Source organism: Solea senegalensis, linkage group LG5 (assembly GCF_019176455.1).
Source record: "Solea senegalensis isolate Sse05_10M linkage group LG5, IFAPA_SoseM_1, whole genome shotgun sequence".
NCBI classification, from domain to species: domain Eukaryota; kingdom Metazoa; phylum Chordata; class Actinopteri; order Pleuronectiformes; family Soleidae; genus Solea; species Solea senegalensis.
This window is the reverse complement of record NC_058025.1, coordinates 1,991,745-2,019,139: the sequence shown is the minus strand read 5'-3', so window position 1 is coordinate 2,019,139 and position 27,395 is coordinate 1,991,745. Positions and strand designations below refer to the sequence as shown.

Genomic DNA, 27,395 nt, shown 5'->3' with positions numbered 1-27,395 from the left:
TCTGCTCATGTCATCTTTGTCCATAAACTCTCAATCCAGAACTTCCTCGTGTGTAGGCAGGAGGCCACAAGTTCAAACAGCAAACCATACTTTCCAAGAAAGAAATGGAAAGTAACAGTTTAGCCACAATGAGTGTACGTTAAAGGGACAGTATAACTTTTTTGAAGCTGATGTTGAAGCCATTTTGCAAATGACTGTTTTATGCATTTTTGTCTTATACATGCTTGATTTAACTATTTAACTTGCGTTTACTATTTCATATTGATTAACCCTTCTGTTACCATCCTGTCATAGTTGCCAAACTATGGACTGGTGATTTGTCCAGGGTGTAATTCCAGGGTGCAAAGTCTTTCGCCCTATGTGAGCTGAGATTGGCATAGTAACCCCCCACAACCCTCATGTGGAGGATAAAGCGGTAGAAGACAGATGGATGGACACCGGGAAGCAGATAAATAGAGCTTTGTACCCACATACTTGTCATTACGGTAGCCCCAAGACTTCGGTGGAACGACCGTCCAATCACAGACTCACAGCGCGTCACACGGTTCAATAACTGCCAGATATGGAAAGTGCACGTTATATTTTGATAATTCTACAGCCAATGCTTGTCATCGAGCTTCAAATACTGTACAAGTCACAAACTCCACTGTGACAGTCACTGCTCACAATGACATCATCTTTATCCGTAAAGGGCCAAAAGACCAAACCGACACAGCCGTGATGAGAAGATGGCAGTTCAGGGATCATCTGATTGGAACCAGATGCATTTCCTTTCCCCTGAAGTGGGACATGAGTGTGGTTCAGCATTCAGACATTGTTGACAAAAACATGCTGACATGACTTATGACTGTCGCAGGGATGTACGGCGGTGATTTAATGCCAGCTTGTCTAAGGACCGCAGGACGTAAATATAAAGACAACTACAGCAACAAGGGAATGGAGCCGTGAATCACATCAAAGCTGGGGACGCTACTCAACATCTGACGCTTTTAACACAGTGAATTAAATCTGATTAAAGAGTACAAACACAGTGAATCAGTCAAACTTTGACTAACCTACACAGATTTGCTTCTATCAAAAGCAGGATTACTGGTTATGTTTCCAAGACAAGACAAATGATACATGTTTAAGCAATAACCTGCACCATTTACTGAACATTCCTTTAAACTAATTACATTAAAGCCGGGGTCTGCAAGTCTGGAAAAGATATCAACAATGTGCTGCAGTTGGGAAGAAAAATAGAACTGATTCATCCCACCCCATGTGCACTGTCCTCAAAACACATGAATGTTAAGTCTGACAATACCAGCTGTCACACTCAAGTTAGTGGTCATTTATCAACTATTTTCCCCTAAAACTGTAACATTATTTACATCATAGTGATTGCCCCCTGGTGGCCACTGAATGTATTATTACTTCTGGGTTGGCTTCAGAGAGGAAACCAGAGGAATCAGTCAATTTTTACGGTCTACGGTGCATGAAAAATGAATACTTAACCACATGTGATTGGATCAACGAGGACAGACGTTAATAACAGTTCTGAATGAGGTCTTGACGTCTTGCTGTGTAAACCTCTTTCCAGTGATCAGCACCACCAATGTATCAATAATCATATCTTATGAGTCAGGACGACCCTTAAGCTATACTAAATGAAGCAAAAGGCTCAAAAAAATCATTAGTTAACTCCTGGACATTTCTTTCCCGCTGCTATGAGTCACTTTAGATACAAACCACAGATCAGTCACCTTGTTTCCCTGCACTCCCTGCATTTTTCCTCGGTAACTTTACTGTAGACCTCTACGGCAAAAGCTATGCGCACAGAGCTTTAGAAACATATGGTTCCAATCGAAGTCTTGAACCAGTCTCTGCCAGCAGAAATCACCTCACATCTGCAGCTAAATAACCCACTGGGTTCACATACCGTGAGCTATTGGGTTGCAACTCAGTGTCAGAGACCTGCAGACAATTTTCAGCCACAGTGCGTCTGTTCTCAACATTTGTACAAGTCCCCATACAAACCTGGGACAACAATAACTTAATAAATCAGTGTGTTTGTCCAGAGTCAACGTGTTGGAACGCAGAGAACGCTGCATCGCAGTGTGCATTTCCGTCTTTAAGAGTTCATTAAACACAGTCTTTTGTGAGAACAAAGTGGAGACAGATGTTTCACAGAGTCCTGGACTGATGTGTGACCTATGAAGATGAAGATGAAGATTAAGATTAAACGACTGGATGGAACTGAACCGCTTTCATTTGATAATCAAAGCTGAAGCGACGTTACGACACGGCGGCTCTCCTCCGATATTTCAAAGTCAAAGCGCGGTCACGTGTCGACAGCAAAGTTAAATCACGGATATGTTTGAACCGACAAAGTCTGCGGCGTGACACGCCGTCCAAATACACAACAGCTGTTTGTGCCAAACACTTGGAGATGAATCAACAGAGCTCTCGTGTTTTCTTCTTTGTAGAGTATGTATTGTATCGCAGTGGTTTTTACAGTCACGGTGAAATCCAAAACTGTGAGTCCCAACAAAAAACCCACACACTTATTATGAAAACACTGTATGAGATGCTAAAAAGAAAGAGCCAGCAGTGCATTAAAACAAGCACCGTAGTTGTCCTTTCAAATGTAGTATTCTGACAATTTTAATTTTTCTCTTTAGTTTAGTGTGTTAGCAAACTCCAATTAGCATACATTAGCATCTAGGACTAGCTAGTGCCCTGGTCTCAGATTAGCTGGAGCTAGCATAGTCTATAGCTAGATTTCAGGGAAGCATTTACTGTAGACCACTAGGGGTCTCTCAATCAAAACAATAAAAAAAAGACCTAGATTGATGACACTGGAAAGCAGTGTGGCATCACAGAGAGTTGAATTCTATAAACTCAATTTAAAGTGGTTTGCCCCGAGGTATGATGTCATTAAAGAGTGTCAAAAATAAAACGGTCCTTGGTTACCTTGAATAGAAATATGGATTTCTATAGATGTTGGGAACACATAGCTGATGTAAGTAGACTACTCAACAAATTAGTCTAGAAAATCATGATATGTTACAGACTAAGAAAACATGTTATGCTGAAACAATGGCTGCAATGAAAACAATGGTCCAGCCAGGTTATTTTTACAACTTAAAATTTCACTGGTAGTTTACAAACTCTATTTATGTCATCTGTTGTTCCATCCACCCATAAACGCAGCTTTGACACCCAAGTTGCTTTTCCAGTATACAGTAGACTCGGCTCTACGCTAACCGCATTCCTAAAGCAAGGGCCTTGCCTAAAGCACATATGAACATATGGTTTTGGCTACAAAAAAACAGCTCATTTTTATTTTAAAGGAACTATAGACTTATTAAAACATACTTATGAGTAGTATCTTCAACTTCTACAGAAGAAAATGTTTCACACTGGACCTTTAAGCCCGACATCTTTCACGTCATTGTGAAGAGGCCGCAGCAGACAAATCTGTTCTGCACACAACTAAAAAAACAACAGTCTTAACAATCAAAAACATATCTTGTTGTCTGTATGAGCCCAGAGATCGTACCTTCACTTAAGTCACATATAGCGCTTTATTTTAAGAATCTCAAGAGGATAAACATCTGTTAGCACTGCGCTGTGGGAATGTGAAGCCTTTTTGGTGACAGCTTTTACTTCACGACACAAACATCTACCAGGCACGTGGAAAAAAATAACAATTAAATAGTTCAGAACCATTTTAAGATTGTGACACAAAGGGGAGCCACTGTACAAAGTGTACAAAGGCTGTCATTTATGGCTCACAGGAGATTTATAGTGAAACAAAAAAGGTGAAGAGTTGACCTTAAGGCCTCAGAGAGAAAAAATGACTAAAAAGAGGAAAATAGCAGTTGTAGACTCCATGTGGTGTAGCTGCTTGTGATATAATTACTTGTGAGGGAGAAGGAGAGAGCAGAGAAGAAAAGCTGCATGAGAATTAGATAAGGAAAAGCCCGCCGCCCCGTTCCTGTTCTGACATAACTTTCACAGAAGATCTGTCAGGACAGGAGAGCAGGCAGAATGGGACGTGGCTACTCTAAGCTCTAAGCTGTTTAGTCTGGTTGAAACGAGTTAGAAAAATGTCATGTTTCCAAGACAAGACAAATGATACATGTTTAAGCAATAACCTGCACCATTTACTGAACATTCCTTTAAACTAATTACATTAAAGCCGGGGTCTGCAAGTCTGGAAAAGATATCAACAATGTGCTGCAGTTGGGAAGAAAAATAGAACTGATTCATCCCACCCCATGTGCACTGTCCTCAAAACACATGAATGTTAAGTCTGACAATACCAGCTGTCACACTCAAGTTAGTGGTCATTTATCAACTATTTTCCCCTAAAACTGTAACATTATTTACATCATAGTGATTGCCCCCTGGTGGCCACTGAATGTATTATTACTTCTGGGTTGGCTTCAGAGAGGAAACTCTACTACTACTCTACTACTACTCTAAGCTCTAAGCTGTTTAGTCTGGTTGAAACGAGTTAGAAAAATGTCATATTGTCTTAATTTGGAGGCTGGAACGTGGTAAAATTGGAAAGGTTTGTTTGGAAAATGTGTTTGATCATCAAATTAGATGAAAATGTATCTGCCTGACATCATGCATGGCAGCAGAACAGTTATAAGTACACTCTGAATCTGAAAACAGGCTCTGTCCAGCAAAACTATCAGGCCAGACTGAGGGAGCGTTTGTGCGTATAGAGCAGCAGAGCACGAGCGGGCGGGGACAAAAAGCATTTGTACTGTCAAAGTTTTTTTTTGTGGATGTTTCCTTGTGTTTTGATTCAAAATCCAACCTATTTACAGTTGTCTCGCTTTACTAGCTCAATGTTAGTTGCATGTATCACTCGATTATTATCAAATTGCTGATTTTCTGACGTATACGTCAGACCGAAGAAGACTTGGCAAGAAAAAAGGCATAATGAAGTTACTGAATCTGAAGCCCGAGGACACCAAAGACCGGAAGAAATGGAGAGAACTGACTCGCATGTCTTTACTCATATTCTAAGACGTTCACTCATGAATAATTCTTATATTGTAGTACACTAAATATCAAAAAGGACAATGTCTTTTTAAATGTAATGGTCCAAACAACAAATCAATCGACCAAGAAAATATAAGACTGATCAATGACAAAAGTAAACATCAGTTGCAACCATATTCATTTCAAAAAGCAGACAAGACCAGTTCCTAAGAAACTTTAAAATCATTTGCTGACTTATAATTGAGGATGTTTACATTGACAGTGGTTGCAGCAATTACGATGTCCAGCACTAATTACACCTCTGCACACTTTCTGCACTGCTGACTTTGTGAAGCCAGTCTCCACATGAGTTGTCACCATGTGCCCATGAAGCTGAAAGTGGCTAAGAATAATTCCTCAACTCTCTTTCCTCACGTGTTTCTGACTGCTGATTCTGTGCCCGCTTGAATAAATCAGGTGGGGCCTGACTGAGTCACTGTTCATGTAGCTTGGATAAACGCCGCAGCCTGTTGGACCATTGTGGAAACAGGGACGGCCAAAAATCACATTTCATAAACCCCAGAATGTTAAAAATGGTTGGAAATGGAATGTCATGCATGTACGTGTGCTCGCAGGTCCACCCTGAGAAAAATTCACTCCTGCACAGGCTGAAAATGCTGATGCGAGGGAGACGATTTTCCTGAAAACACTGCAGGAAAATATGGCATAAATAAACACTGGCGAGACGCCGCCATGTTATTTATTCCACAGACACAGAGATGAACACTGGGTGTCAACCTACATTGTTTGTATCGCCCAGCAGCTTCCTGAGACACAGAAGTCACTGGAAACCGTGCGAACCCATGAACTTTCCTGACCACACTAGAACAAATTTAATGTACCAAGTTAGAAACACTCAAAATGTAACACCTCTTCTTTTTTCGTCAACAACACCACATTACCACTGGTACAAAAGTGGAAACTTGCTTTTGGCTTCACAAAGTGGTTAAAATAAAAAAGACAGGACCTGCATGAATCCAGGTAAAATGAGGTAAGCTTCACCACAAACATTCATGGTTAATGGCTAGGCTAATGCTAAAACATAAGGCTAATGCTATAACATCCAACTTTATTTCTTCATCAGACACCTTACGACAATTTTACTTTACGACAACACCTAGCAGCTGGAAATTAATGCTTGCTGACTTAATGCCAATTACTCTCATTTTTTCAGACCAGTGAGAATGGAATATAATTTTCCTTCCACTTGCTTATTTTTGACAATGACACAATTAATGTCATTTCTGGCACAACATTATGATGCCCATTTATCTTCAGGCTGTTAGCATAGCCATTAGCCATGAATATTTGCAGTAAATTACTTTTTACAACTTTGGACAGACTTATACTTTTCTTACTTATTTAATGTGATTATTGCCTTAGAAATCACTAAATCTGGGTATACCTGCTAAATTTAGCATAAAAGAGGACACAGACGTGTTTGTGTCTTTTGTGTCATTTTTGGCCGCGACGCCATAACAGCCAATCATCTTCTGACTGTTAGCATAGCCGTAATCCAACTTACTTGTTACAACTTGGGACAAAGCTCAATACATTTTTTATTGTGATCTTATTTAATGTAGGGAATTAGTGCTTTTAAATTCACTAACTCACTGCTCATTTACCTGGGTTAAAAATGCTGGGTTTATCTGTTCATTTTGCAGTAAAACAGGCTTGAGACGCGGAAGTCACATACAAACCTGTGAACTATTCCTTAAACCTCTTCTTTTCTGACAACAATACCACATTGAAACTGGTCAAAAAAACCTTAGTTTCAACCACATTCACACTCTGGATTTTAAAAGTTTATGTCTATGCTAATGGATGTAAACAAATGTGCTTCATAGAGAATGATTCAAATGACATTTTAAGTCAAAAACACCAGTTGGAAGGGGGTAGAAATGTTCTTCTTCTACATTTTTGGCAGTAATGCAAATTCCTTCCATTTTCTGGCACAAACCTATGACATCCAATCATCTTCTGGTTGCTAGCATAGCCGGTAACTATCAATATTTGGAGCAAACATTACCTGTTACAACTAGGGACACAGCTTCTTAGTTTTTTAATCTTACTTAATTGTATTTAAAGATATAAGTTCTTTAAATCAGTCACTCGCTGCTTGGATTCCTACCTGGATTACTGGGTTTACTAAAGATACTGTGTTTACCTGCTAATTTTAGCACAAAAAGACTGAAGTATTTTCTGAGAGCAAATCCACTGCACCAAGTTAGAAAATCTAACACATTCTGTCAACAATGTGAAAACGACAAAGGGCACGTAAAGAGGAGCCAAAGAGCTTATGTCAAAGGTCAGTGACACGTCCGTGTGAGGCTTCACGTTTCACCTCCCTCTGAGCTCACTCTCTGGGTATTTCCTCTGTGGCCGCTGGACTGTGGTTACCATCACCTGAGAGCGCAGTGGTGCCACTACGTGCAGACTGCAAACATTTAGAGAACCTACTAATCATCCTATGCCACAAAAACCCCCACGAACATGTCGTCATGGCTGCCATTGCACACTCAAATGTGCCCGGGTGAGTCACCAGATTACCACTTCCAGATGATAACGACATCAGCTTCTTTTAGTGCATGGAAAAGCTGAGTGTGTTGATTTTTCAGCTTCTATCCCAGCTTGACTGCAGACGTCTAGACTTCTCCAGATGTGCTGCTCGGCTCTGGAGAATCCTAATCTTTACCTTCAGTGTTTGTAGCCCTCTTATGCAGGAAGTCAGCTAAATGAGTCCACTCCCGTAATGTAGCGTTGAGGTTGACCCTCCACTAGCCTCACACATCAAAGTGTATGATTACATGTGCTGAGGGAAAATTACTGCATATGTGGAAAAAGCACTGCTCTAAAAAGTAAAGGAAATGTGAGAAGTGAGGTTTGCAGACCTCTGCTGTTTCCTCCTTCTCTGCTTCAGGTTAGAGACTCCAAATTTCATTAGCATACATCCAAGATTCTACTGAGGATACCAGCTGTCAGTCACACATATGATTGTGTCCAATCATATGATTGAGTCCAATCATATGTGCCATGATTTATCGTCTATCGTCTATTGGAAACATGATTTACAGAACTGACATCGTGTTCTTCTGAAGAACATCTGAAACGAGTGATTGAGGACATTAACTCCTCAGGAAAATGTTTTCTGACGTTATAAATCAAGTGACAAGTCGGCTAATTTTCCCATAGACTTCCAGTCAAAGGATTGGACCGGATCAGAGAGAGAGACAGCAGCGGAGAGTTGGTAGGGGTGCACGGTTCCCTCATCATGTTGGAATGTGGATCTGTGAGGAGGCCTGCCCAGTGAGCAGAAAGATAACATTCTGCTCTTAAAGGTCCATCAGCTGCAGACAAGTCAGACAGTTACGAGTGCAACACCTAATAATTACCAGTTAAACTACACTCTCGCTTACACACTTTCACTGCCGGCTATTTACACAGGAGAGATGCGATTGAAAACAGAGTGGGGATTGGCTTAGTGACTTTAAGTATACGCAACAGTTTCCAGACAAATACCAGGAGAGATTTATTATCTAAAAGGTAAACTATGAGCAGTTGTAATCCTGTGAAGGCAACAGTATGATGATGGTGGTGTTTGTGACCGTAGAGGAGCTTTACAAGCAGGAAAGAGGAATTTATAAGGGGGCTGTTATAACTGTTATGATGAGAGTCTGTTATTATTATTATTATCTCACTAAATGTACACATTAACGCACATATTTTCCTTTGCTTGGGAATCTCAATGTTGAGAAGAATTACACAAGAAACCTGCTGATTGGCTCACGAGTAAAACATCTTCTTGAAAGATATCAAAGGTTATTTTACACATGCATCTCTCTAACGGTGCAATGCGTAGGGAGTAGTGACACTGTGTTTCCATCATGGTACGGTACAGTACGGTGTGGTTCCGAATGGGAAAGCCCTGGGTAAGGGTTGCATTTTGACTGAGAACAGTACCTTTACTTGGTAGCCGGGGTGTGGGCTGTGCCCGACGACCACGTAGCTTGACGACGGCCATAAACGGCAACATCGAAGGCGACACAACAGACAACAACACAACATTTGCCTCGACTTACACAGCTCGCAAGCCAGTGACATGTTTTTCTGTCACCCAATGTGCTGACTGTTATGGGTGGAGCTACCCTGACCATACTCATATACCATTTTACTCTGGTACGCCAAGGGAAGGGTACCAAAGATTAGAACAGTTGGGTTATGTTGGTACTATTCCTAATGGAAGCACAAAAAATACATACTGTACTGAACTGAACTGTTTAGGAGGACTACAGCGGCCTTGACATATCAGAAAGTATGTCGTTCATCTATGTTTGCTTAGCGGGCTTCTTTATCAAAAAAAGGACCTTGCTTTACAGTTACACACTAAATTATGGGTAGTATGGGTATATCCAATTTCTTCCATAGGTCATAATGCGGCCCTCTACAAAACTTGATGAAAACCAGTAGAGTAGTTTTTGAGCAGTCCTGCTATCACACTGACGGACAGACAAAGCTTTTAGGAAACAGCGAGCAGGTTTACCTCGACATGGTTGGGTAGAGTGTTGACAAATTTAAATCCCGGTATCCTCTTGTCGCTGCAGACCACGCCTACATCTTCCGTGTGCTTGCAGTCGGATATACCGATCCCATTTGACGGACACAGCGCCAAGGTCTTCTCTTTGCCGGTGCAGTGGAGATTGTCGAACCAGATGGGTCCTAACACAGAGAATTTTAAATGTTTAAAAACAGTGATTCCATGAGGGGAAGATTTTTCTCTTAAGTGATGGAAAAAAGGCAGCTTGAATTGGAAAATCAATGATTTCAATGAGTCCTTTTTTCATAATATGACAAATCAGTCGTGAATTAAGAGATCATGTGGAGGGGTTCCATGGTGTAAAGATACATTCAATTGCCACTGAATTAGGTAAACGTTCAACTGCCAATCATGTGGCATTTAAGTCAGTGCAGTGAGGCATGTAAACAGGTGGGTGAAAGGTGGGTGTTAGTAAAGAAATCCTACATCTTCCATCTCACCATTAGAAGCCATTCATTCTGACACACAAGAGATTAAAGATTACTGTGTACATAATTAAGACGGAAGAATACATTGCTTTACTCACCTTCTCCTTTCCCATATTTGGAGGATGGCGACCATGAGATGGCCTCCACGTAGCCCAGCTCGCGACACACCACCTGAGCGGCGTGCGTGCTGAAGTCATCGTCACACACGGTTCCCCACGCGCCGTTGTAGAAAACTTCCACGCGGCCCTCGTTGTGCTTCCTCTTATCTCCGGCCAGTCGGAGCTGGATCCTGGGTGTGTCCGGCGACAGCTCCGGGGCAGTGTACTGCTCCTGCTCTGGTTCTGGGTAGCCCAGCGGGTAACCCAGGTGCTCATACTGGGCCTGGGTCAACTTGAGCAGCACTAGGAGAAGGACGGCGCAGTGGGGCAGGTGGTGGGAGGCCTGCATTTTGCTTGGCTCTGTTGAAAAAATGGAGACAGCGCGATCATGAAGAATATTTGGTGGGAGCTTCAGATGGTTGATTGCAACGTTACGTCCATTGTGAGAACAAGAATGAAAGGGAACCCGTACGCCGGGCATACAGGTTTACATCCAGGTTTTTGACCGGATTTTGATCGACCTATCACATTTTGGATTTACTTGTACAGTATAGCGTCTCAAGGCATCTCAAGGCATCTCAAGGCACTGTATATAGTAAAGCTAAAACCTTTAAAGTATTATTGAGAGAAGAGAAACCCAACAGTTCACACAATGAGCAAGCACTAGGCATCATCAGAGAGTAAGAAATCTCTGACAGAACCAGACTCAAAAATATGCGGCCATCTGCCTAGACAGGTTGGCGTGAAAGGAAAAATGGAGGAGTCGCTTCATCCAAAATCTTTGTGAGCATTCTCCAAGAGTCATTGAATCGGTAGCAATTGAAGCCTTCAGAATTGAGCAAACTTCTTTAAATGACATTCCCCTATAAGTCGGAGCGCAGAATGGCTCACTTGGTAGAGTTGTAGCAACCCCGGTTTGATTCTACCCCTGGTCCTTTGATGTGTGTCTTCCCCCCATCACGCTACTCTAGCCTATCCAATTAAAGGCAAACAGCCCAAAATATATCTTAAAAAAGGAAAGAAATCCACAAGCCTTTAACCTTTATGACTTTCAAACGACTCTTGATTGAAATTACTTTAAACGCAGTTTCAACTCAACTTCAACATAATTAGTCTATCGTCGTCTATCTGGTGTTACCAGGCGACACACCCGCGCTGCACACAGAAAGTGATTTTATGTCAGATGAGGCAAACACCCACATGGCGCTGGTAAAGTGAGATGACGACAAACAGGTCTCTTTCTCTTGCTTAAAGAAACCCAGTCGTTCAGCAGTTTCATGGGGGTAAATGCCTCTTGTCCCCGCCCACCTCTGCTCTGCTGCTGTATGCACACAAACGCGCCCTAAGTCAGGGCTGATAGTTTAGCTTGAAAGAGCCTGTTCTCAGATGAAGGACGCAGCAAACAAATAATGTGACATCATTTGTGTTCACGGATCAAAACATCAGCGACAACAACCAGCAGAGGTTACACACTGCAGCTTTAATTTGAGACCGCGATATACAACAAGAACAGTCACGTCACTGTGTTGTGACTGTTCACTCTGACTTATCCTCTGATCATCATAGAGAAACAGACACTAACAACAACGTCCCAGCAGAAAAACACTGATGTATGTCTGTGCTGCTGCTCCTTCAAACCTCTACAGAGAGAAAAAAACACACAGCTGTGTTTCTGCAAGCAGTCGAGTGATTAAAAACCTCAAATCTCTCTGCTTTTGTGTGAAAAACATCTGGCAGGCGACAATCGTTCAGCTGCAGTGTTTCCACCTCCCCTCGTTGTAACGTGGCACTGGTTGCACAAGCTTGAAACGTTACAGTGGTGAAGCCCCTCGGCCTCTGGGACTGTGAACACTGTGTGTGTGTTGGTGTCCATGTGTTGTCACGAGGAAAAACACTGAGGTTCAGCTGAGGTCGTGTAGATCAGAGAGGATCAACTACTGCAAGGTGGAGGAGGAGATCAAACCAAATTCTTTGTCATTTCTTGGTAAGAAAACATGAAGCTGGAGCTACTTCAACAATGAATCAATCTGAACGGCACATTCAGGATGTTCTGACCCCATCTTCACCCCTCATTTGTGCGCCTCTAAAGTCCAAACCCTGAAACCGAAAACATCTGTTGCCTTTAGAAAATACCAACACATGTTTTTGTGGTAAATAAACAACAATTATTTTTCAAATTAAATTTAAATGCTGGCTCAGCTGTGCTTTGTAAAAGAGTTGGGAAGCCATATTGTGGCCTACATATGTATAAATATGTATATATAGTTCATATAGAGTATATAAGTCCCACCTGCTGCTGGAGGGGATGAACACTGGCTGAAAAGGTCAAAGTGTCATGTTATAAGAATGTCAGCAGCTTCTCTGCACAGACACAGAAAACTGTTTTCTCCATTCAAAATGTCCTTAAACAAAGTGCTTCCTTAATGTAAGGAGAAAAGTTATTTTAATAACTGTAATCGTGCAAGAATTAATAATGTATTCATCTATTACGAATTTAAAGCTGGAGTGTGTAACTTGTGGTCATTTGTTGTTGTTGTTGTTTAGGGCTGTAAAAATTATTCAACTAACCGATGATCGGTTCAGATTTTTCAGCATCTTGAATGTCACTATTTTCTCGATTCTTTGCCCCGTATAAGGAAAAAATTATCAAAACTGAATCATTTTGGTTTGTGGAAAAAAATAAGATGTTAGACAACGTCATCATTTCCAGGTAAACAATGATCAACATTTTCCAGGATTTTCTGGAATTTCACGAACCAAACAAGTGCTGGATTAATCGAGAAATGATCGAGAGATTAATCATGCCAAAAATAAGCATTTTGTGTCCACGCTGCAATTCGCGTGCATGTTTTTAAATAGAAATTATGCATAAACTCAATATAAATGTGTTTAACAAACACATAAAACAGGTTATCCAACAGTCTCTACAAACAAAAGTGTGTATAATTGCATAAATAAGGAATAACCTGCCAATTATTCCTCTTGATCATTAAAAATTGGCAAAAATTCTGCCTTATAAATCAGTCAATTCCAAGTATCCAATCTACTGTTGAATCCATCAGATCCTCATTGACGTGAAAGTGTAAATCTTTAAACTGTAACATTTGTTTGACCGGGTGATCAAACCTCAACATGGAAACATCATGAAGAAAATCACCAGCCACAAAGTAAACTGTGATGATCAGCTGGTTAAGTTTCATAGATCAATGCCATGCTCAGACTCAGTGTGCTGCTCTTATGTAATCAAGAAAAACTGCTGCAGAATGGCCTCAGAGTTTAGGTTCTGTGAGATTGTTTCACTGCATTTTAAATTGACTTGTTTGTACAGCACTCTGGTCAACTGAGGCTGTTTCAAACTGCATAAACTATAACTTAATTTACCATAGAAGAGTAATGATAACATGAACGTGAATCATGCACACACCCTCCATCATCCTAATCCTACTACAGATTTAACGAACCAGACCATCATGATGTAACCATTAAAACAACAGCACAGTAAAAAACACCAGGGCTGCAACTATAATCATTATTTTTTATAGTCGATGAATCAGTGTTTGGGTCGTAAAATTGTGAAAAAAAGTTTCTCACAAGATGTTCTCAAAGGTATTTAAAAATATGAAGTTTTCCCTTTTTTTGTTTTTTGTTATATGGAGCAAAGAAAACCAGAAAATATTCACATTTAAGAAGCTAAAAAACAAGTGAAAAAACACTCAAATCAAGCATCAAAATAGTTGATAATGCAGTTTTAAAAACACATTCATCACTTCTACAACAATAACAACAGAACGAGAAATAACTCACTGTTCTCCTGCTGCAGTTCAGTCAGGACCGTCTCTCTCTCTCTGCAGCTTCACCGATAACTTTCACTCCCTCTCATGTTAATCTGAACCAGGCTCTTCAGCTCTGGCACCGCCCACCTGATGCTCTGGTTCCGCCTACCTGACGCCCACTTTCACCATGACATCACCGGGACGTGGAAGAAACCGTCCCTGAAAACAACAGGAGAACAGTAGTTAAGTAAAGTTGTCATGCTGCTTTCAAAGACTGTTTGAAAGTTGGGACATTTTTTGATTAAAGGATTAAATTATGAATTAGACACAGGAAGGTTTTTAAGATAAGATAATCTTTCACTCGTCCCACACGGGAACATTTGCAATGTTACAGCAGCGTACAATCACAACAACGTAGAAAAGTACAATAAGATAAGGAAATATGAGATTGTTAAATACTATTAAGTATGTACAACGCAACAAATGAAAAAAAGGTAAACAAAAATAACATTGTATATAGAAATAAACAAGCACACTCAGGTAGGACAGTGGTATAATTTGCAGTATTGCACAGGGAATGAGGCAGTTATGGTGTTAAGTGACTTGATTGAAGTACTTAAGAATAGAAACATTAGAGATTCCTATAACCAAGAAATAAGAATTATATAAAATATAAAAAAAATACTTACATCTGTGTAACAGTTTGATAAGAAGAAACTGAATAGAAGTAGATAACAATATACAGTAGATTCAACCACTGATTATTGGTCTAAAAAATAAGTCAAGTGGGATTCAAATCAGTGTAATTATAGCGTTAAAGATGCAGTGATTTGATGGTTAATTGGCAGAATTTGAAGATACTACCCATAACCATGTTTGTACATGTGTGCAATCATCAATCATGTTAAAATAAAGCAAATATTTGGTTTATTGTTTTGTTTCTCTTACACGTACCTTGTCTTGCGTCTCATTTCAGAGGGCAGCCATCATCTTGCGTCACTGTGTTTCTACCACAGCACAGACAAATAAATCAGCCAGTTTTTGTGTGTTTGAGGCGCGACTTGAGTAGCTGCAACTAACGATTATTTTCATAATTGATTCATCTGTAAGTTATTTTACATGAATCATAATTTGGTGCATATGAAATGTCAGAAAGTGTTGATCAGTGTTTCTCAAACCTGCAAATTATGATGTCCTCAAATGTCTTGTTCTGTCCACAAACCAATTTCTTTGTTATATGGAGTAAAGAAGTCAGAAAATATTCATATTTAAGAAGCTGAAAAATCACTTGTCTTAATTATTTAAAAAAAACACTCCAATATTTGGTGATGGAGTAATCAAACTGGTTAGCGAGGGCTAACAGCTAGGGCTTAGTTTTCAAGGTTTACGCCTCAAAAGAAACAGAACAAACATGCTCACATTTTTTCCCTACATTTCTATTTACACAGAAAATCAATTAAACGCCTTATTCCTCAATATCTTTAATATTTTTAGTTGAATGCTAATAGTAGTTAGCAGTTTAATTGCCGTTTGCTAGCAAGCTAGTAGCACTGAGGATTTTCTTTTTCTCCTGTTCTTACAGAGGAAAACAACAGGCATGATATTGTTTTCAGATTACTTGGAGTATAAGGAACAGGAATTATGTCTTTTCTTCATGAAACATCACGTAAAAGGAGCGGAAAAGTGGAAAAAAATATCTCAAAAAGAGACATTTTGTACCAAAATATGAGGCTCAAATATATATTATCAATTTTGTTCAAAGCAAACAAATAATACCACACATTTCTCACCTTTTCCATATGTGTGAACATGGGTGATACAACCTGCAGGGCATTTAGCAATACTGAATTAAATACTATAAAATTAGCTTTAGTCTACAATGGTGGGCCATTCCAAGGCAAGATAACAGTGTTGTTTCTCTCATTTGTTAAACTGCTTTTCACCCTCAGAGCGTAACACTGATTAAGTGTTGTTGGATTTTAAGTGATTTGGGAAACCATAATTAAGATAATTGGAGTATGCACTTTGCCTCATTTTATGAATGAAAGATGATGATCAAGGATTCAAAAGTGAAGAGGCACAAATCAGCCAATCAGGACTGTGTTAACACGTGTGGCGCAATAGAGACGCATTGTTAATAAATATAACCGGATACACGAGCTAATACCACACTTTACTTGTCATACTTTCCTGTATCTTTTCTGAAACTGTACATAAATCATACATAATTTGTCATTATAAGGATAAAGACCTCAACTAGACTGGACTTGACTCTGCTGCCACCCTGTGGATGACGAGACAATTCCACTTCATGTAGAAATCTGTGACTTATGTGAGCTATCTATAATTCATTTATTTCAGCAGGATAGATTCTATGTAAAGCAGCAATAATTAGTACACTTTGATTCCCAAAAGTTTAAAAAGTCTACTTTTTAAACAAAAAGTGATGTTTTTAAGTGTGTTGTATGCTTCAATTTCCAAATTAATGTTTAACCAATAACATTTGTCAATGAAAACCAGCCTCACGTCACCTGAAGCTACAGGAACCAAATCAGGTGACGGACAACTGAGCTCTCAGTGATGACAACATCCTTTGTGGTTCTCATGTGTGAGCAGAAGTGAATCTACCTGTGACACCTGATGTCGGTGGTTTCACATGAACTACAGTATGTTGATCTCAGTGGTGAAAACTTCCTCTCACCTTCATTCTACTTCTGTGTTTTGCTGCTTTGGCACACAAAAGAGCTTCAGTCACAGTCTTGTAGACAATCATCAGTTCCTGAGGTCACATTCTACAGGTTCACGTTAACATTTGTGTTTGTTTTTGACTCACATTTTCAAAGGTAGCACCATAAGATCTTCAAAAGTGAAAATCCTGTGTTTCCCTCCAGACCTAATTAGACACTTTTTTTGCATTTATACCCTAATGTTGGGAGAGAAAAAAGACAGCAAAACTCTCAAAGACTAGAAAAAGTAGAAAACAAACGAAAATTTGAATTTCCAGGTGTCTAAAATGTAAAATTTTACATGTAGGTGTGACTCAAATAAGACATTGGAAAATACCTTCTTCTTCAAAGTTTAGATTTTTATTTTACTTTGTTAGGGCAAACAAAACAATATTAAATATAATTCCAAATAAATATTTACAGACTTAAATCATTCTTGCATTATCTCAGGGTTGTGTCATCTGTATTTCCTTCATTCATTCACTCATTCATTCATTCATTAATTTTCTTCATGAAGCAGTGGCTGTGGGGGGAAAGCAGATCAGGATTAAGACAAAATGTTGGATTAAATTACATCTTTTTTTAATACATCTCTTTAAATGCACTGAAGGTCTCACCGTGTACACCGTACTCTGCTGCCGAGAGTCTGGATGCTGCCACTGCTGGTTGGACAAAATCTTCAGGACAATTAAACCAAAAGCCACAATGAGAACGCCTAATGAGTTTGCATACAAAGCCTCAGGTGGGGAACTCGAGTATGGAAGACTTCCGTTGGTGTTTCCTTTACTGTGGGAAGAGAGATCGGAGAATCATTAAGTGTGAAGCTGGAAATTGAAGGTGTGACGTCGAACGTTGTCAGGTGATTATGCCCCACGAGATGGCCGTCAGTTAGAGGAAGAAAGAAGAAGAAGAAGCAGCAGCAGTGGAGAAAGAAATTAGAATCCCATCTTCCCACCAAGCTTTGGGAGATTCGGTAGAACTCAATTTTGCCTCCGTTTTCACCTTAGGGGGCGCCACAAAGCCCAAGAGTTTCAAGAGTTTTTATGCACGTTAACCCCCTTAAAAATGACCCCAAAGCCAGAGATATCATCATAATTTGAAGGATAACAATAGTCGATCAGTGTTTCGGCTTCACTTACAGAGAAAAGAAGAGTTTCTCGTTGATTCCGGAGATGCAGGCAGCGATGCTGAGCAGCATTATAATTCCACCCATCCACACGTGGGCGGGTTTCAGGAGTTTGCGTAGCGACACGGGGGAGCAGGGCAGGAGGAAGCCGGCCACACCCACCACCCACTAGACAAAAGAAACGGACATCCAAGAAAAGGCTGAACATCTCTGCTCTCTACATTTCATTGATAAGGAGTAAGTGATTCCATTTAGTGCACATGTATACCTGTGTGGCGAAAAGCGCGGCGGTAGCAATGCCGATCCAGCTGTGAAGGGAGTAGAGGTTGGGAATGCTTTTGGCGTTGTGGAAGTCAAACACGGCACAGAGTCCTAGGATTGACAGGATCAAGGCGGCGAGCATCAGCACGGCGTGGAGGATCTTCCAGGGAAGTTTATTCTCACCCCAGGTCAGAGGGATGCGGTACAACACAGCACCTGCAGGGGGAGGTGCAACAAGAAAGTTGAAATTATTTAGTGTTGCAGTGAAGTCGGATTTTCGAAGTTCCTCATAAGAAAATTTGAATGGAACGTCCACTTTTAAAGGCCCATTTATACTCAATTTTTGTCTGTTTTATGTCCATCCCAAACGTTATCACCATTACACAATACTTCCTCTAGAGGGCAGTGCTGAGTGCCAAGATGCAAAAATCTACAATAATCAGACAAACAGACAGAAACACAAGTGGATTTCACAGCAGTGGAATGAAAGACCACTGAACATCGTCCCATTAATGGGGAATATTTACTCTTTTGCTGTTGTCGATGTTGACGAACGGCATTTACAATATTTCCATCGTGACTTTTGACAACGTTTAAGTTGGTTGTAAAATCAATTTATATGCAGCAATTTCAGAAACATTTAAAATAATGATACATTTAAGAGTGTAAAATTTACTTCTATACTTCTTGGCCATACGGTCAGGCCTGTATAGTATCCCAGGAAGCTGTATATTCTATGCACAACTTTTAATGACAGTAATCTGATGACAGTGCCCTGCATAATTAAAGTGGGTTGACTTGAAAGGTGAATTGGTGCATTTAAAAGGTTTAAATATACCGTCTCCTTAGAATAAAGTGAACTAATCCCAGCGTACCCATCACCACCATCTAAAAGAGAGAACTAGATACTTCCTACAGCAACCATGGACATAATAAACTATAAAGTCGTCTGCATAGAGTTACACAACGATGCTTCATAATTATCCACACACACTATGTCACTGCAAACTAAATGGTTTTTAACCATGCCATTAAAGAAGGAAGTCAATTCTAGACGTGTATTATATTACTATAGGGTCACGTGTGGTGTAATTATGCCTGTGTGTGCAGAGACACACGTGTGTTTATTACTCTGGCTGGTTTGACCTGTCCAGGTTAAAAGTGGGTGGAATTTATGATGTCACAAAACTCTACACAACAGTAACAATGATGACAGATCAGCAATGAGTCCGAACCAGTGTGACAAAATCACCAAGAGACTCACGACTGCATTTTCTCAGGAAACGCAGAAAGCACATGTTCTCGTTCACAACTGACATTTAAATGATGCCAAATCTCGGCTGGATTACTGTAATTCTCTATGTCTGTCCAACAACTCCAGCTAGTCCAGAACGCAGCCCGCCGCTTCCCCTTTTGACAGGAAAAGAGACCACAACACACCTGTGTTGCTTCTCCCTCCACTGGCTTCCTATTTTGTTTTAGGATTGATTTTAAAATGTAATTGTCGGTTTTTAAAGCTTGTAATCGTATCTCTCTGAACTGCTTCTTCTTCTTCACACCCCATCCTTGTCCCAAAATCCAGACAAATCCCGGGTAATTGGGTGCCTTCAATTCAGCAGTCAAGCTGTGGACATACAAAGCTGGGACGGGCCTCTTAGGAGCCTGTGAGCCACTTAGCGGTGTGTTTGCTCTGTGCAGCTTAGGAATCTGTGTGTTTTCTCCACTCAACCTTTTTCTTACTCTTACGTGTGATACTTTATCCAGTGTGTACAGGGTGTATTTTCACTTGGTTTGATGTGGCTGTTTAAGTTAATGGTGTCTTTCCCTCTCTTGTGAGCCGGTCAGCTACTTTTGGTGCAGCTCGCTTGAAGTTTACATTCTGCTAATTCATTGTAAATAAACCGATTGCCTCTGCCTTTCTTCTTTTAAAAATATTCTGAGGTTAGTTATACGTTGTTACTCCCCTCATCCCCTGGACTTTACGGGGACGTCCCAACTTTTAAAAGACCCACCTCTTCACCTTGGCTTTCACTTGAGGAGAAGAAGCGTCAACCCTGCACACTTCTACCAATTATCATTTTTAAAATGGCAATGTAACCAAGTGAACTAATGCAACAATTCTGCCTTTCTTTCACCTCTGGAGTCAGATATCATAATAACATAAAAGGAAATGAATCAGTCTGTCTGTCAACTCCTTACCAGCTAAGCTAACGGGGCCGATTTTCTGTCTCAATCTGTCCCTGACCATAAATAATACATTATAAAACTGAAGTTGTGGGCCGTATAAAATCTGACCGCGGGCCGAACTTTGGACATGTCTGACCTGGATTTTTACCATTTTATTATTTCATTTTTTCTTTATTGATTTTATACCTTGTTGCTGTGCCTTTAACTATGTAAAGCACTTTGGTTACTAACCCTGCCTGTTTTTAAATGTGCTGTAGAAATAACGTTGACTTGACAACATAATCAATGAGGGGTTTTGAGGATGAAGGTTCCCATACAGGACATAGAACTGATCTAGAACCACATACTAAAGTCACATCAACATAAAAAACAAAAACAAACCAGTTTTATCCAAAAAATAAATAAAACATTTAACGCAGGTTTCACTAATATGAATATTTTGCGCAGGAATAACAGGAACTGTGAAGTTCCTCCTACTGTATGACTCAAACCAGCAGCAAGAATCATGTCCACACTGTCTTTCTAAAAAGGCTCTGACCTCCTGGTGTTTGAGCTTATTTAGCATGAAACAAGTAACAAATCACTGAGGTGTGACACACACACACGTGACACCTCAAAGAAAAGCTGCAGTGTGTAATTATGTCACTTATAACACTGTCAGAGGGAAGAACAGAAGTGAGAAACAGAAATGAAACTCTGCGACTTTAAAGTATCTATGGTTACCGGTCTGACAAAGTGAGTTTACACCTTTTAAACTTGGATTTCACTAAGTATTAAGTAATAATAATAAAAAAAAGAGTCACTTACCCATGCCGTACACCACCACAAGGCCTGTGACCATCAGGACCGGGTGCCAGTTGAACTGGAGGGCGGAGCCGTCCCAGGCGAAGCCACCACGCCACTGGCTGTTCCACACACACACGCACGCCACGCAGGCCACGCCCAGGCCCAGACACAGCAGGTAGCACATGTAGAAGACGACGATGGACCTCATCGTGGGGATGATTTCAAGCTAAAAAAAACATGAAATCAGAACATACATAAATAAACAAAAACAAAGAAACAGAGCAGGGAAGTGTAGAGTGATGTGTTGATGAACAGCAAGCACCCGATGCTACTATTTAGATTTTACAATTTCATTATTTTATGGTTTTACTTTTTACTTTTTATGTTTTTACTGATTTTATGCTATTATGTCGCAGTGCCTTTAAAAGCACTTTGGTTGTTTTTAAATGTGCTCTTGACTTGACATGGTTCCTATAAATAATAGATAGATAAATTTACATGTGTTAGAAACAATGTCATTATTATTATAAATATGTTCAAATTCTAAGTAGGCTTAAAATGAAAGAAGTGTTTAAAATAGAATTTTGTCAATAAAATAAATATGATGCTTATCAACGCAACAGCCAACAGCAACTTATGATGATATCCAAAATCTAAGAAGACATCTTATCTCATGTCATGATATAGATATAATATCAATACATTGTCAGTTGTAAATCAACATCAACATCAACCGCATACGTCACACGTATAAAAGTAGGCGAGACGCCTAAACTGAAAAGCAGATGCGCCCAAGTCTCACAGTGTAAAACAAAAACATGGTCGATCGCAGCAGTGACGCAGCATTTTTAATCTCCACATGGAATGTAACGTCTATCTCAAAGGGGTTAGGGATTAATTCGACCAAATGATCGTCTTGAAGATTAGAGCATAACAAAAATAGAATTTGGCAGTTTTTCCATTTCGTGCCGCACATGTGGATCCACCATTGTGCCACATTTGAGTCACAAAATACACCGTGACTCGAACACATTGCCCGTTTTCTGGTTTCTGCCATGTGGAAAAATCGTGGTTTTCCGTGTCATCCATTCATCTCGTAAGACTGTTACAACAGACTGTTGGTTCCACTATAATCAGTGAGTTATATATATATATCTTTAAAAAAAAAAGGAACCAGTTACAACACCAGAAAGAAATCATAACATCCCAATCCTACTTCCCATAATTTAACATCTTTAAAGACTTTTGAAGATTATTTTTGTCATTTTAAGACCTTTTTGTTTTTGTTTTTTTTAGATGAATGATTTTAAGAACGCACCCACCAGGCAAAAAGAACTTTTAAACAGTTTAACACATTCATCACTAACTCATGATTACATTTTAAGGTGAATCAGTTTAATATAACGTAAATAAAACCCAAGTCTAGTTCTATCGGGGAGCAAAGAGTCAAGTACAAAGTCAAAGCTATTGATTGATTGTTAAAAAAAGCATTATGATGAATGAGTAGACACAGTTTTGTTGTATAGTGTCAATAACAATACACATCTTATCCTAATTTTAGGACTGCAATGATTTATCAACTATTTATCAGTTACTAAATGAATCATGAACTATCCTGATATTTAATAAATCGCTCTTTTGCTTCATATAGTGAAGAAACCATTAAAAGAAATGCACATTTTCGGTTTGTAGAAAAAACAAAACATTTTTTTTATGGTTTAGGAAACACAGATCAACATTTTTCAACATTTTCTGACATGCTACGTTGATAAAATAATGACAATAATCAGCCCTACGTATAATTAAGGTTCGGTTTAAGGGCTGTCAGGAACAAGCAGAATGGTGTGAGACACCTTACCTCGTGCACGGCAGCTGTAAAAGTGAGAACACTTCCTTACTCTGCAGACCTCAGCTGCTCGCCATACACATGTCACTGATTTACCTCATGACTCTCTTTCTCTTTCGACCATGAGCCAACACACACACACACACACACACACTCAGTCACTGCGTTACTACTCACTCTCACTTCGTGATTCTCCTCCACTTCTGCTGAAGTCTCACTTCCACATTGGGCAGCAGTATCAAGGTGTGTGAGCGGGAGGAGGCAGTGTTGTGGTGATGGTGGTGAGGAGGAGGAGGAGAAGGAGGAGAAGGAGGAGGGGACCTCCTGCTGCATCTGCTGCCTGCAAATAAGCAAATGTAATGTTTCAGAACATATTTAACGGTTAAATTCTCTTCACATCTCGTGACAGAGTCAAGGCTTCTTTGAACTCTGTCCACACTCTACTCATAAAGAAATAAACACACACACACATACACACACGTGTGGCACAAAGTTTCACCTTTTTTTTTCAAATTTGACCCACATATGCCTACATGTACACATATTTGTAGTACTATTACAAAAAAATAGAAGTTTAAAATACATTAATCGTAGGGCTGCAATGGTTCATTGATAACTATTATGATAATTAACTGGTTTAAGTGTTTCCTTTCAATAATTAAAACAAGGTATCCAATTTCTCAGCTTCTTGAATATTGTCTGGTTTCTTTGATCCAGAAATCAGTAAAACTGAATAAAACAAGACCTTTTTTGATAATGTTCTGATATAACGAAGCATTTCCGATCAATGACGCAGACTATGTGAGTGAGTGAGTTCACCTTCCTTTACAGTCTCATCATGAATCGACACAATTTCAAACAATGACTTTGAAAGACCCCGTCACTGGCAGAACAAAACACACAAACCGATACGAGTCTAACTGGTTAACACGCTCATTAGGACATACATGTCACATGTTTAAGAAGCGCAAGGTCACACCACAACCATGAACAGCCAAAAACACATTTTTTCTTATATGTGAGAAACAGTATGTAAGGGTTAAGTGAACTTAAATCTAACTTTACATGTATGTGTGTGTGACCTTAAATTGCTTGTTTTATTCAACGATGACTTGTACAGTCTGTCAGTGTTACTACAGTGTTACTCATTGATTACACAAAGTGTCACAGTTGCATAATAAACACAATTTGAACACTTCTCATAATAATATTTGTGTAGAACCTTTGTTTTTTCAGAATTGCTAGAAACCAATAATCACATTTCAGATGAAAATAATGATATTTAGGTTAGTTTTTACTGCTGTAAAAAATCACAAACTGGACAAACTTGACCCAAACTGTCTGTAAAAGTGAAGTAAAGCCACAATACATGATACATTTTCAGAGACTAATTTGCCAACATGCTTATTATAACACACATTTCACATGTTTAAGTAGCACAAAGTCGTGGATTTCATTTAAAAACTCACTATTTTCCATCTTTGGGTTGATCCAATTGAAAATAAACAGCCAATGTACAAAAATACAACATTTTTACCTTCATTTAAAGGTATTTGAGGTCACTTTTTGAAAAAGATTGGTGAATACAGTCTTTATGAACAGACATGGGACAAATTTGACCACAAAAAGCCCGTGTACATAAAATGGTGGCACCTTCACGAAACAATACAAACAATGACCAAAATAATGTTATTCAAGGTATTTTGCCACTACTATCAAACAGCCGAATAGTGTATAATGGTTAAGCGAACTTAAAACCAAACTTTGACCCCGAAACCACAACGCAGTATTTGTTTGTTTAAGAAGTGTGACCTTAAACTGCCTGTTTTTTCATTGAAGACTCGTATAGTCCGTCGTCCTTCACCGTTGAAGCGCTCAAACACTTCGTTTCTCGCTGGTCACACAGACTGTTCGGTTTTTTTCATAATAAACGACTACATTCGAACATAAAAAACAGAATGATATAAATAACTTGACACCACCACCTATGTGCTCCCGCCGCCGTCAGCAGCAGCCACAACAACGCACTTGAGTCTTATCTACCTGAGCTAGCATGCTCTTTAAAGACGTAGATGTCGCTTGTTTAAGAGACGTTACGTCGTATACCTCGTTTAAAATCACTCCACATAAAAACGCCGGAAGACGTTTGACACGCAGAGGAAAAAACGCGGTATTTTACGGGGAGAAAACACTCAAACCAGGAAGAAAACTTTTCCATCTTACCTATAACCCACTTCCTTGTTGACAGCGCAAGGCCTTGTGGGAGATGTAGTTCTTCCCCGTCACCTGCGTGTTGCAGCCTCAGGTGACGGGTTATCATTATTATTAACGCTATATCTGATTACATGCGTCTGTAAATATGTAATCTGTGTAATGTGACATTACTGCTGCTACTTTCTCCAGCATTCGTGAGAAAACATGTTGAATACACCTGAAAAAAGAAGCTATTTTTAAAAATGAATGATGTAGTCTAAGTCAAATTCAGCTGTGTATTTCTGAATCAATATTATTGTTTTCATTAAAAAAAAAATCCTGCTCTCATCTCTGAATTACTGAGATATTTTCATGTTTTTTTTCAAATGAATAAGATAATTATTTATATGAAAATCTAATTTTCTGCGCTGTTTTTGCCCCGATTCACTAAATAAAACAAGAACATATTTTATTCCCCTATCCCATCTTTTATTAGACAGGTCCTGCTTCTTTAGTTTAATTTGTTTTAGGTCAGACACACTTGAGGTTTCTCACTTAGTTGGAAGATACTGTCAGATTTGACCTTTAATGAATGTGTCATGTGTACCTTATAAAGTGGCCCCTGAGTGTTTCCAAGGATAATAAACCAGAGAGAGGAAGAGGAAGAGGAAGAGCAGAGATCTGTTGTGTTTCAGCTCCACCTAGAGGCAGCTGTGGTCACTGTCTCTTCAGGACGATTTTAAAGGACACATGAAATGAATATGTGTCGATATTGTAAGATATGTGCTGTTATTAAGAGATACTTACAAGGGGTAGGATTGAAAAAAGTGTATATGTAAGTGTATATGTAATATTTAGTGTATATTATATATTTGCTGCGACTTATTTCTTGCAATATTATGAATATATTTTCTTCCAATTTACATATTTTTTGTTGTAATATTGCAAATCTTCTGGTAATCTCACAACTTTCTTTATTATGACTTTATTTTCTTTCTATTTCTATGAAGCTCAAATATGTTTTTCTTCAGTCTGGCTCTAATACTCCAAACATCATACACGAGGGCGGTTATAATAAAAAAAATTAAATAAATACTAACAATGAGAGAGACAAAAGCACAGAGAATGTGTCATATCGCGTCTTCACTAATCGTCTCCAGCTCTGTTAATCACTCTCTGCTGCAGGTCAGAGCATATGAATGTATGAATGTATGAATGTGTGACTGTGCGGCGCTTCAGGTCAGAGCGTCAGCATCCTCACAGACACAACACAGGAATTATGACCCCACCCCCCCCGCCGAGGGAATCCCACTGAAAGTGACATTTAGACATTTATTATTAAAGCTGCTGCAGAGAGTGAGTGGAATGAACCATTCAGCCCCGCAGACTCAAGCTGACTGTGATGTCACTCTGATCTACTGCCGCTCAGAATAAAGGGGGCCGACGTTGTGCCTCACCTTTTTTTCCCCCCCTGAGAAAGTAATCCCGGATTCTGTCACTGTGACCTATTCTACCTTTGTACGATTCATTTTCCTCAGCAGAGTCTTTTACGTGAGTGTAAGAAATCCAGGCCCCCGAACCTCCTCATTTACAACAAAGCAGGCAGAATATTTCACACTTCCTCCTCCTGCAGCTTCATATTCCAGATCTGGAATTTAGGTGAAAAAAAAGGCAAATTAAATGTCTTTTTTTATGCCCTCCTTCACAAACGCTGATGAACAGAGCTCTTGGCGTGTGAAGCGGTTTCATGTCCTTCTCACTCAAGTGATCATCATCGCCGCTTTCATCAAAATCAGCTCCCATTCACTGGAAATTACACATAAAAAAGTACCCAGCATGCTTTTGGAGGAGCACTCGCGAGGGGGAAATGCAGCACGGGCAACCATTTTGAAGGAGAGCGCGGTTTCATCATTATTCTGGCTCGGCGTGGAGGTACAATGGCGACGCAGATGAGGTTTTCACGCTGAATGGACGCGCGCTGAAAACCAGCAGATTAAAAAGTTACGCTATTGTGCGGGATGGGAACCGACGTATGAGTGCTTTAAACCCACCCCCACCCCCCTGTGAATCCCCAATGATTGTGTCCAAGACAAAATGTTTTTTATGCAAAGATAAAAAAGTTTTTTTGTTCCTCTTCTCACAGTGAATATGGATAAAAAAAAAAATTCAGAAACCAAGGTAACGCTCGATATACTGCATTGTTTTCTTATTTGAACTTTATCCTCATAATATTGAGACTTTTTTATTGTAATATTATGTCTTTATTTTCCATCAATTTGCAACTTTTTAATTATAATATTATGACTTTATTTTCTAACTACTTGTGACTTTTTT

The 27,395-nt window shown here is 39.5% G+C and overlaps 2 protein-coding genes across 7 annotated transcripts in view; both read right to left on the bottom strand.

The window, feature by feature from the left end:
• loxl2b (lysyl oxidase-like 2b) overlaps positions 1-15,145 on the bottom strand; it is a 34,905-nt gene extending 19,760 nt beyond the window's left edge. Inside the window, exons 1-5 of the mRNA XM_044025325.1 lie at positions 15,115-15,145; positions 14,891-14,943; positions 13,968-14,155; positions 10,164-10,523; positions 9,584-9,759 (exon numbers count right to left, since the gene is read on the bottom strand). Coding sequence (XP_043881260.1) covers positions 9,584-9,759; positions 10,164-10,512 — 525 coding nt within the window. The 5' untranslated portion in view covers positions 10,513-10,523; positions 13,968-14,155; positions 14,891-14,943; positions 15,115-15,145. The remainder of the gene's footprint in view (positions 1-9,583; positions 9,760-10,163; positions 10,524-13,967; positions 14,156-14,890; positions 14,944-15,114) is intronic.
• A 1,869-nt stretch (positions 15,146-17,014) lies between these two features.
• Positions 17,015-25,134, bottom strand: LOC122770106 (lysosomal membrane ascorbate-dependent ferrireductase CYB561A3). Of its 6 annotated transcripts, none has more exons than XM_044027091.1 (7): positions 25,092-25,134; positions 23,046-23,208; positions 21,044-21,248; positions 18,057-18,265; positions 17,802-17,956; positions 17,280-17,448; positions 17,015-17,185 (listed from the first exon to the last, which is right to left on the bottom strand). In XM_044027091.1, the coding sequence occupies exons 2-7, from the start codon at positions 23,199-23,201 to the stop codon at positions 17,162-17,164; spliced, it is 918 nt and encodes a 305-aa protein (XP_043883026.1). In that variant the 5' UTR covers positions 23,202-23,208; positions 25,092-25,134; the 3' UTR covers positions 17,015-17,161. The 6 variants fall into 6 exon arrangements, with proteins under 6 accessions (XP_043883026.1, XP_043883022.1, XP_043883023.1 ...); XM_044027087.1 differs by lacking the exon at positions 25,092-25,134 and adding an exon at positions 24,338-25,085; XM_044027088.1 differs by lacking the exon at positions 25,092-25,134 and adding an exon at positions 24,681-25,085.
• Between the last annotated feature and the right edge of the window lie 2,261 nt (positions 25,135-27,395).

Excerpts from the sequence above, each read along its gene's own strand:
- LOC122770106 (XM_044027091.1), bottom strand. The coding sequence starts at position 23,201 with ATGCAGCAGGAGGTCCCCTCCTCCTTCTCCTCCTTCTCCTCCTCCTCC. Across the intron at positions 17,449-17,801 it reads GAGAAACTCTTCTTTTCTCT|TAAAGGAAACACCAACGGAA; the intron begins GTAAGTGAAGCC and ends CTCTTCCCACAG. Across the intron at positions 17,186-17,279 it reads AGCAGAGTACGGTGTACACG|CCACTGCTTCATGAAGAAAA; the intron begins GTGAGACCTTCA and ends TTCCCCCCACAG.